The 12,253-nt window shown below is 37.8% G+C and overlaps 1 protein-coding gene across 1 annotated transcript in view; it reads right to left on the minus strand.

The window, feature by feature from the left end:
- DCHS2 (dachsous cadherin-related 2) overlaps positions 1-12,253 on the minus strand; it is a 209,046-nt gene that overhangs the window by 16,041 nt on the left and 180,752 nt on the right. The window contains exons 13-16 of the mRNA XM_034771520.1: positions 9,447-9,557; positions 4,998-5,209; positions 3,290-3,441; positions 786-916 (exon numbers count right to left, since the gene is read on the minus strand). Of these exons, the coding sequence (XP_034627411.1) occupies positions 786-916; positions 3,290-3,441; positions 4,998-5,209; positions 9,447-9,557 (606 nt within the window). The remainder of the gene's footprint in view (positions 1-785; positions 917-3,289; positions 3,442-4,997; positions 5,210-9,446; positions 9,558-12,253) is intronic.

Consider the following 12,253-nt stretch of genomic DNA (forward strand, 5'->3'; position numbering starts at 1 on the left):
CTTCCATGAGTTTGGGAAATGAGGACTAGATAGTTTAAAGGCCAACATTCTCAAATTTGGTGCTAAACTCAGATATCTAAATAGAAGTGGCCCGACTTTCACCCACATGAAAAAATACAACCATGATACACTCTGTCAACAGGAGCTATGGATGCGCAGCATTTCTGAAAATCAGGCTACTTATTTATTTAGGTGCTTAAATATGGATTTAAGTGCACAACATGACACGTACAAGTTAGAAAAGTTTGGCCTAAGTGGTCCAAGGTCACACAATAAATCAGATGCTGAGCTGGCATTAGAACTCAAGAGGTTCAGGTTCCAAATCTCCATGCTCATCTACTAGGCCATGCTGCTGAATCTTTCTAAAGAAAGATCTGATATTATGGAAAGAAAATGTTTCCTTCAAAATAATAAAACTCCAAAGATTTTTTTCCACAGTGTTGGCTTTAACAGTATTTTTTTTTCTATTAAAAAAAAAAAAGATAAATTTAAGACATCTGTGGAATTTGAGCCTGGAGTCCACAGAGAGTATACCACAGCTGTATTTTTTTTAACACTGCCTGTATTTTGGCTCCAAACTGTTCCTAAATATAATGTCCAAAGATTAAGACTCATGCCTTTGAAAACAAAAGCAGATCATATTTGCTTCAATATTTCTGTTAATATTGCCATGATTTTTTGAGATTTCTTCCACTATAATATTTTGTTAAAAACAAAATGAAAGGCAATATCTTGGTCTGACATTCCTTTGACTCAATATCACTTTTCTGCACCGTCACACTTACTTTCAGAGACCTCCACTATGCCTAGTGGTTGGATAGTTGGGATATTGTCATTAACATCGACTACCTGTATCGTTACTATGCTTGTAGCAGAAAGGCTGGGGATTCCTCTATCGGCAGCTTGCACAACTAACCTAGTATTGAAAGGAAGTCACAGTTGTCACATGCAGCCAGAAATCATAGAATTATTCAACAGTGATTTCAAACGTACAAAACAAAAATGAAAAATGATGAGATTAGCTAATATATCTTATCTTTCTTCTTACCATTGCCTAAATCACATTTTAATTTCCAATATACAAATGAGTGACTGGAATTTTATTTTTTGACAGGTTGAAAGAACAAAGTCCAAGGGATCCTACGTGACAAAGACATACTGAACCCAATGAAACAATGCAACAACTGCTGTAGGACTGACTAGACAGTCACGCTAAAAACTCAGGGTGAAATTCTGGCCCCATTTAAGACAATGAAAAAATTCCTACTGACTTCAATGAGGCCAAGATTTCACTATCAGCATATAAAACAAGCATTTACCTTTAGGTCTTCATTAAACACCTGGACAGGGAACTGCTTTGGATTATTCTAACATTACTTTCATTTTCATATACAATGTAACGAAGAAAGCAGTGATCCACCCAAAGAAAAATCATAAAAAGAAATTTGCTCTTGACACTGTTTCTCAGAATTAACTTCTATACAATCAAGAGCAAATTGCTGCTTATAAGCAAAGATGGATAAAAAAAATTCCCCAGAAAGGGAATTTATGGTTGAATCTAATTCAGCTCCATGGATTATTCTATAACTCCTTTAAAAAAAAAAAAAGATCTGGTTAGGTCAGTCAGGCTACACAAAGGTACACCTCTACCCCGATATAACGCGACCCGATATAATACTAATTTGGATATAATGTGGTAAAGCAGCGCTCCAGGGAGGCCGGGCTGCGCACTCTGGCAGATCAAAGCAAGTTCGATATAACGAGGTTTCACCTATAACTTGGTAAGATTTTTTGGCTCCTGAGGACAGCGTTATATTGGGGTAGAGGTGTATATACACTGCAGGGCTTAGCAATGTCAAATGTTTTATATAGTATAAACATTTAAATGGCAAGCAGCACTTTCTCGGTCTGCCTTGTTGAGTTTGAAGAGTTAAACTCTTCCTTCATCTTACAAGCACTTTCTGAAGAAAGTGTCAAATAAATAGTGACTTTCTTAATAGTCACATGACAATACTGAACACCAAAGCTGTAATTCAAGCTGTGGATTCTACTGCCATCGTGAACCACACACATGCTGTACTCTGAATTTTCTTGCTGTTTATGACACCAGCAGAACACAAAACTTGAATTACAGACTTGTATTCAGTTGGTAACCATCTACCTAATTCCAGACAGGAGGCCTATCTGGTCTAGAATGAATATTTTCAAGGTACACATGGAAATATTTTACTAAAAATAATCATTTTCTAAGGTTTCAGTGGAAAACAATCTCATAAAATCATCTCAGCCCAGACATTAAAATTAAGGTTCTGTCAACACTTTTGTTATAACCCTCTATTTTAAGGGCTTAGAAATTTTGGGGGATGAAAATGACTGATGTAGCTGAAACAAGCAACTGTTTTCAAATTTTGAGAAAAAAAAACCTAATTGGGCCATTTTGAAATTAGACAGAAAAAATATTTTTAGAACAGTTTCTGTTGCTCTTCTAATTCCTTTTACTAAAAATAAGAAACCACAGATTATTAAGGATGAAATGATATATAAACAAACATCAAACAGAATTTACATTAAAAGAATGTTATGGTTCTGATTTAAATACTAAATAAAAGCAAGTTCACATTTAAGGACACAAGTAGGTATTATTACGTTAACAACGTGAATGCTACGTTAACTGAGAATTTCCTTTAGAAGATTTATTTCAAATACTCTTTTAAAGTATTATTTCAGCAAACAAAATACATTCTACTATTGTAGATACATTAAAAATAAGGACGGATGCTCTTGGCTCAGGAGAAAATGAAAAATTAATTAAATGAAATATTCTGGGCATTATGTTCACACAAAATAATTCCTATAGGAGACTATTGCCATAATTAATATTCCTCTTTTGTGTTAAAAATGGCTTCTTTTTTAAAAATAATGTCCACAGTGCTGAATAACAGAAAAGAGTAATTCTGAATTAGCTATCTTGACATTCAATTCCTGCCCCTGCACACATGGTCATATGTCACCATGAACAGGGTATCTTGAAAGATCTATTATACTTTTGTGCCAGTGTGTGCTGTAGCTGATTTAACAAGGTTATGTTTTTACTCCAAAAACAGAGGAGTACCAGAGACTCCGTGACGACATTCACAATTGCTACTGCTTTTGAGTTTACATGGTGGGTGTTCCAATACTACAGTGGTGGGCAGCAGTATAAAACCCTAAGACAGACAGCATGAGCAATCTCAACTTGAGGCAAACACAATTAGCAACATATATATTTTATGCAGACACTGTACAAAACCTGTAGGATGAAATGTCTTCGTGATTCAGGATTGCATTAGTTGCCAAAATCCCCCATGTTGAATCAATCAGGAATGTTTCGTTTTCATTACCAGATAAAATTGAATACTCAATTTCTCCATTTAGCCCACTGTCAAGGTCAGTTGCAAAAATCTGTTTGGGAGAAAATCCATGCTTAATCTCAGATAACAAACTGCAATTTCAAAAAGCAAGTGTTACATCACATATATGTATTTATGCCAGTTAGCTGCATTTTGGCCACACAGATTAAAAGGGACAATCAAATAATTTAGGCCCCAAATTTTGTGGGTTAGCCCAGGGGAAGTTACCAAGTCCACTATGAATGGAAATATTTTTACTAAATAAAAACAACTCAATTTTCTTGGATTAAAAAATTCTGCTGCAGAATTGGAATTTCAAACAATAAAGCAAGAGGTGTTTGAGTTGATCTGTTCTTGTGTATTTGATTATTTCTATGCTGCTGCGTGGTTACTATTAGGAGATTGTCAGTCTCTGTTATGTATGTGTACAGTCACTAGCACAATGGGGTACTGAGCCCTAGTCAGGGGACCCTAAGTGCTATACTACAAATAAATGAAATAATTATGAATGCTTAAGGCACCTTTCTTTAGGCTATTATAAATTATTGTTTAAATCTAAAGAAATAAAGAATAGTGGAAAAGGAGCAGAAATAGAATATAAAACTAGCTGAATAACCAATGTTCAGCACCAGGAAAAGATACCAGTGCAGGATTCTCAAGATAAAGAACATTTCCCCAGTCTCCTTGAAGAGTCCTCACTGGTTCTTTTTCCTACTGTTGAGCATGAGACATACTGTACAGGATCCAGATTATTCCAGTAACATTGATTGCTTTGTCATTTTTTTTCCATTAGCAGACATATGTTTCTCTAAACAAATGTATGCTCATCCATCTCCCTAGTGGCTTGACATTAGGGGCAGTTGTTGCATTCCATTTATTTATTCTTAGAGAAGGAACATCTTCAGTTCCTAACATGGCCTTTATTATGACCTAACTTGCAAGGGGAGAAATTGGAAGGGATGCACAGAGAAAACTGTTCTCCTTTCTACTCCAAATAATGTCCCTCTTTTGCTCCAACATAGATATAGCACATGGACAGCTGGAATCACTTTTGGAGAATGGACATGTTCAGAGGAAGGAGTGTTTTCACACATACAATGAGATGAGTTTCTCTTTCAGCAGCAGATTTAAAATTAGATGCTCATATCTGACAAGAGGATTTTACTCCTTAATAAAATGAATCCATTCAGCTCCGAAGTGACAAACCCTAGAGACATTGCTGGGAGCAAGAATCTGTCTACGCTGAAACTATGAACTAGCCTTGAATAAGCATTCTCTGACTACCTTTCATGAGCAAGAATTGCTCTCTGTTAGAAGCAGAGGAAGACTACAAGAAAGTTGAATTTAGTTTCTATTTCTACAGTGAGTCAGAAGCTAAAGGATATTGGCCTAAATTTGATAAAAACTGAACTGAACCTTGAGCTCTAATGCAGCCAAAATAGTTATAAATTTTAGCTTTCCATGCAAGGCTGCAGCAACATTAAAGAAGGCGTATGCATCTTGAACAGAGTGGAAGCCCAATGAATACACTGCGAGACTGTGGCCTTAGTTTGGCTATTCTTAATTTTACCTGAAGAAATAGGTTTGTAACTATGTATTCCCCGTTACCTGCATGACATATGTATTGTAGATTTGGCCTTCCCACACCGATGTTTTGTAAGAGCTTTGCTCAAATTTAGGTGCATTATCGTTCACATCTTGTACCCAAACTGTCACTCCACAGTGTGCTGAATTCAAGCCACTTTCAGCCAAAACTGCAAGATGCACTTTACTCTTGACTTCATGGTCAAGAAACTTTGGCTCTTTCACTGTGAGTTCACCTGTTTTATTTTCCAAAAAGAATTTAAAGGAGGACAGGTTATATACATATTTAGGACAAATAAACTGGTAAAAGTGAGGACACATACTGTGCAATAAAGAAAAATATATCCAATAAAGGAATACAAAGGAAAATATATGTATAACTAAAGGAGGAAACTGCAAATGTAGATCTGAGAGAGATTTCTCACAGATGTGGGATGCTTTATTAAACAGTTCATGAAATTATAACAGAACTGTAATCATTCCTTTCCTCTGATCACCTAACATTGTCACTGTAGATTTCATTCCCTCATGCTGCTTACGGTACAAATCCAGGGTGTCCAAACTTTGTCCAATCAATGGCCACATGAGAAATTTCCTAAAAGGCATGGACTTCATCTGCATCAGACTGGGTCAATCTAAATGACACAGCAACCCAAACTGTGCTATCCAAGGAAGCCCATCATTCCATCACTAGTCAACAAGAACACTATCATTCCATCACTAGTCAACAAGAACAGCTGCTGAAATCAAGAGGAAGCACTGCATGTTGGGATATATATACACTAGTCTCTACAGACAGCACCTCCAGGTTAAACCTGAAGACAGGTATAATCTGCATTTGGAGACTCTGTGCTTACAGCTTCTGCACTGTAATTAATACTAAATTATCAAAATTCTAGATTAAATCTAAACATTTAAAAAATTTCAATTATTTGCACATTAATTTCAGTAAAATTTCAAAATCAGAATTTTGTAAAGAATTTTCATAATGCCAAATTCTTACCAAGAGTATCAATACAAACTTTTGAGTAGTCAAAATACTGTGGCAGTAGAACTTCCAGTAGAAGTAGAAGAACCTCCTGATTTGCCAGGCTGGAATTAAGTGCCTATTAATAATCTGGTTCTTAATTTTTAAACAAGGAAGCAAAGTCTGTGCAAGATTCAAGTAGTTTGATTCTAAGGTAGGTCTGGGACATAAAGGCTTAAAAAGCCGGAGAGCTTGCTTTGTTTTCAGCAATAACAGTACAGTTAACACCGCATCATTTTTCTGTACATTGGAAAAACAATATGCAATATAAAATTGCAATTGTGTAAAAATGTGCCAATTACCTCTTAACTGGAATTCTTAACAAAAAACTTGTGTTTGGGCATTGATAACTGGAACTTTGCACATAGACTGACTCTGCAGAACTAAAACTTTGTTTTACTTTTGGTTCATCAACTGCCACATGATGCAAAATGATTAATGTAGGGTGTAATAAACAGCCTGTGAAATAATGTCACATTGGCACAGGTTGCATTCCTACTGCGGAAGTGCCATGCAGTACAACCACAATTAATCCAAGATAAATGTGATTATTTGCACCCAACAATGTGACAAGGGATAGCAAGTATATGGAAGTATTTGCGGGTGGTGGTATCATTTGCTGTAAGCTTTTGACATATGTCTGAAGTTTACACTGTCATCTCTGTGTAGCTTCAGATCAGTGGATGTATTTCACTGCACTAGTTAGGAAGTTATCTGCAATCACCTAGAGAATTGTACAATGAACTTTTCACTAATGTTGTCCTCTTGGTATGTGCGTGTAACATCTGACAGCATGAGATGGAGCTGTGTGTATATATTGGGAGAATATACCCTCTAGCTCAGAAGGTGCATACAATGTCTGTCTTGATGAGATCTTCTGTTATGTGAATTGCCTTTTTTTTTTATAAACGTAACACTCAAAAAGAACCCATATTGAAAATAGTGGAATTTTTACTGACTCTATTCATACAAATCCCCTGTGTATATCTAAAATGTTATTGCCAAGATTTTCAAACTAGGGTGATTAATGTTAGTCTCCTAAATAGTTAGGCTAAGTGAGTGGTTTGATTTTCAAAGGCGCTGAACACTCATTTCATTCCAGGATGGTTACTCCAAAATAAAACCATTTCAGAAGGCAATCTGGGTGGAAAACTATTCGTTGTTTTTTTTTGGTGTGGCTATAATCCTCTAATTTACCTGGGTTCTGCCACTGGTTCTATATTTCTTATTATAAAATCATATTTTAATAATGCCTTATAAAAAGTTCCCAAATGCTTGTTTAATATACATTAAATAAGACAGTTGTATGTTAATAAAATAACTAATGATTAAAAACATGCTTAAGGTTTAACTAAGCTGTAGATACGTCTTGTACATAGTTAGTCATAAGAAAGTAAGTTTTTAATAGTCAATTGGTATTCATTTAATAGACAGCAAAGGTCTTATTAAATCTCTGGGATACCATGGAGGGAAATATTTCCAGCGACTGTGCTCGGGGTGCACACACATCCACAATGGAATGGATGTGCGCAACATAACTCGAAGAACAACAGTTACGGAAATGTTAGTTATCGTTTTATTTCAAGGCCTGTTAGGATCTTTTGCAGCATGTGGTTGCTTCCCTGGGCATTCAGGCTGAGTTCCTGCAGGAGAATACCCATTAGTTATTGACTCCGATGCACTCTGTTGCTGTGCGCACATGGCGCCAGTATATAGGGCCAAGCCGACCCCGTGTGCCCCCCCCAGTTCCTTCTTACATTCACTCAAAGAAGAACCTTAGGTATTGAAGGAGAAGAGGAGCCAGGCAGTGCCAAATCGTCCTGGGATTAAGAATATTCAGTTAACTGCACCAAGGCTGGCTCCTGCCCCTGGACAAGTGCAGCTGGAAGAGACAGCATGATAGGTAGCTGACGGTGCCGAAGTGAGAGCCACCACAGTAACATCAGCAGTGCTGAATGCAACGGGGTCAGGGAGCTTCCTGGTGCTAAGGAGGTCCCTTGCACCAAGCCTGGCACTGGTTCTGCTTCCACAGACTATGGAAGGGGAGCATCAGGGTACAGTGCTGATGGACACAAAGGTTCAGCAGCCCAACCAGCCACAGGGCTATTAATGATGTAATCTTGACAAAGTCCTGGATCAACGGAGAGATTGAGCTAGACAGGCAGAGGTGATCCATAACTGCCTTGTATGTTGCCGGCATGCAAACAGCCAGTGTTGGCATCACCCTCATTGGTACTGGACTCAATGGATGTCTTGGGGCCAGAACTGGAGATGACAGTATAGGGTCTCTAACATCCCAGTGAACTACCACGGAACAGTTAGAGGCACCTGCACCAGCTCATGCATCAGCACTAGCATCTCCTGAAGGAGGCAGAGTAGTCCCCTCAAGACCTGGAGAGGTCTCGCTTGGTCTTATGAGACCTTTTCCCCCGTGCACTTGATGGGGAACAGCTCCTCCACCTCTTCAAAGAGGCAGCTCCAGAGCATGAAATAGCAACACTCTCAGAACCTGAGAGTGATCGCCAATCTGATGAGGGCCTCGGTGTTGAAGCAGGCCAAATGGCTTGGTTGACAATGTGCTGCTTCAGGACAAGGTCCTAGTCACCTGAGTCTGTTTTGTGAACAATCTACAAACCTCACACCACTCTTTGACATGGGCCTTACCCAAGCAAAGCAAGCACTGCATCTGGGGATCGTTGTTGGGATCGCTCGCCCACATGATGGACAACGGTGAGAGCATCACAGGGGAATACTTAATTAAATGCAACTAACAGTAAATCTAACTAACCCTTAGGGTACTACTAAACATATACAACTAGAAAAAGACATTAAGGAATAGTGAGAAATTGCGAGACTAAGAGCCCTGACTCCAGCCATGGGAGGTAAGAAGGAACTGAGGGGGGCTGGGGTGGCATCAACTCATACAGCCAGGGGAGGGGCTATGGCCATGAGGTGCAAGCACCACCCCTCTACAGGTACTGCTAGCAAAATTCTCTAGCTCTGGTGCGGTGGGCACACACACCCCTAAGTGAGATACATGGCTGTGTCTACTTGAAGAACAGAAGAGTTTTAAAAAGGAATACTCTTGGGCATGATTTTCCTCTAACAAGAGTTTTACAAGTGTGTAACTCCACTGCTATCAATGACATTACTAATGATTTACCCCAGGATAAGAGGAGGCCCTGTATTCTAAATTAACTGTAGACAAAAGGCATGTGTATATCTATGACATATAAAAATGGTTCTTGTAGCAACAGGTGTTTGTTACACTTAACTGCCTATCACCCACTTCTACTGGGTTTTGATTTAAACTAACATCAACTAATGAGAATGTTTTGGTATAAAAGCAATTCCAATGTGGAAACACTTTGTATATAATTTAATGTTTATTCAAATATCAAAAGTCTTAAATGTGCCTTTCAAACAAATTAAATAAATTAATTTACCTGTGATGGGGTGTATTGAGAAAATATCTTCATTGTCACTGAATATCCTGTATTTTATGCCTTTTCCCAGTAAATTATGATCATAAGCTTCAACAGTCAAAAGTGAGGTGCCTAAAGAAGCAATAATAGTTTTTAATAGATTCAACTTTGCAAGATCTTATCTTATTTTATTACTTATAGATTTACTGTGATTAATAACAATGCATGCAAAGGTGCCCATCCGCCACTCTGGGTGTTTCTAACATTATTTAAAATAGCACACAACAAAACCAAAACCAGCAACAACTGCTCAACAAAACTCCACCCACATCACAACTTAATAGACAGGAACTTCCCCACCAACCTCCATTGCCCCATCAAACACCCTTGTTGCGCCCCAAAATCTTCTGCTGCCTGGGCAAAATGATGGAGTTGGCAGCATACCCTAAAGGTCAACAATCCCTGATACTTGCTCTCTGTACACCTTCACTGGCTTGACGGCTAGACCTTCTTATTTCAGAGACACTATTTATGGAACTCCCTCCCTGTCTACAGGAATCTATCTCTGGCTGAATTCAAGGCTTGGTGTAGGTTCTTCCTACTCAAGTTTCTCCATCTTTGGTCATTTTACCCTCATCCTTTCACAAACTCTTTGGGGCAGAGGTGGGTGAAGAGGGGCTTTTATGGGGCTATTAAACATGACTGATATCTCTGAACAATGGGAAGGGATTATTTTTCGTTTACTTATGTACAGTAACCCAGAGTTTTGTTATGGTGGACACCTTAATTCTAAATGAATACATCAATCAATCTTAAGTAGACACAATCTGAATACAACTCACAATAGCTTTTATTGCCATAACAGGGTGCACAGAGATATGCAGTATGGTGTTAGCATCGAAGAAAGTAAGGGCAATCTATTGTTCATGAAGAATCTTAAATTCAACAAAAACAGTACTGATCTCACACAGCACTGAAAAGGCATGAAATAAAAATGCTGTATGCAATAGGAGGAGAAAATAAATGTGAAACGGAATATATTATCCTGATCAGAAGCATCACGCTTAACATAAACTGAGACAAAATTCAAAAAACATTAAGATTTCCAAATGGTTGTTCTTCTCAAGCTAGTTATGAAGACATTTAGCTCACGACAATTGATTTTAACCAACTGTCATGGAATCAGGTTACTGTGTAACTTGACCTCTTCCAAATGGCATTATAAGCGTACATTATTTTACTACATTACAGGAGGCATGCTGTTAATATAAAATGTCCTAGATTTTGAGTGGGACTGTGCCATCACAGTAGTATAATTTACCTTTAATTACAAAAATCACAAGCTTATAACTTATTACTGTTTTTTTTAAACTCAGGAGATGTTATGTTAACTGGTTAGTCATTTGTTCTTAAGCATGGCAACATAAACCAAAAACATTTGTGTGGGAAATATGCACATTGTGGCTTATGAACTTTTCTGCACTATTTAGGATACTTGTAGGACCAATCACAAAAGAAAATACAAATATGATTTGTATGTGTGTAAGGCTAAAGGTGAGAATGAGAAGTGCACTGTTTCTAGAAATTAAACATAGACCCCTTTTTTGATCACAGGGACAGCTGGTCCCATTTTCACAACTGTACAATTTTTATTCAATATAGCAGCCAGCATTTACCATTGTTTATGGCATCCTTATCTGAAGGGAAAGAAAATATCCAGTGTCAAGTCCCTATGTCCTGTGCTCACAACATCCTCTGCCTGATTTTTGAAAGGAGCAAGAAAAAAAAATCCCAAGAAAAAATGGCTGCATCAGTATTACCATTTGATACCTTGTTTTTCAGGGTATAATAAATGGGTCAATAAAATCCTGCTCTGGGTCTACCAATTTCCAGCCCAAAAGTCTGTTTTTAAATGCTGTTAAAACTGTTGATACCTTTTTTGGTAGAAGGCAAAGAAATGGCATTTCTGTGGTTTTTGATGCTTTTTGGCCACACTGTGGTAGTAATATGGCTTGTATTTAAATAATGAAATGTTGCAGTTTCTATACAGTTCATTTTCACTTTGGATAGTGCCTTTTGGTATCTTAAACTGATGAGGTTCCCAAGGAGGTAAAACTAGATGTACAGCAAAAAGCAGTCTCTATCTCAAAGAGCTATAATCCTAAACTTATTTGACTCTGTCCATTGTGCATAGGTACTGCCTCAAATAAAGGTCACAATATCCAACACTGTCTGAAATTTCCAAACCAGTCAACAGGGCAAAGAAAGGTTGCAGCAAGTGCCTTAACTTAGAATTTCCCTGCTTTGTCTGTTAAATCAGAAGCATCCTAACATTATGTTAAAATACCTCAACCTGCATTAAACAACCAAGTACCTGAAATGCACTAAAATGTGACAGTTCGTATAGTATGTCTGCTTTTTCTAAAGAACGGGAGGCAAAACAGACATAAAAACCCTGGGTCATATTCTGGCTTGATACACACATGCACAACTCAGAACTGATCCACTGCTACAGTTCAAGTCACTTTGGGAGACCTGTGTTTATCCATGAAAGAAGAATATGTCCCCATATTATTTTCTTTCCTTTCTCCTCTCTTTTGTAATCCAGACATTGGAACCAGGGATGCCCCTTTTTCCTTTGACCCTTGTCTGACCCTTGCCTTTGTGTTGGAGGATAGACTTCTTGGGTGGATAATAAAGAAAAGGCTCATGGAGCACAGAGAATAAAAGAGAGGTAAATAAATTTCCAGCCCAGATACCTTATATGTATTTAAAATAAATAAAAGAATCCTGCAGAACTAGCAGCAGTGACTGTTTTATTGGTGAAT

The sequence above is a fragment of the Trachemys scripta genome, chromosome 5 (genome assembly GCF_013100865.1).
Source record: "Trachemys scripta elegans isolate TJP31775 chromosome 5, CAS_Tse_1.0, whole genome shotgun sequence".
NCBI classification, from domain to species: domain Eukaryota; kingdom Metazoa; phylum Chordata; order Testudines; family Emydidae; genus Trachemys; species Trachemys scripta.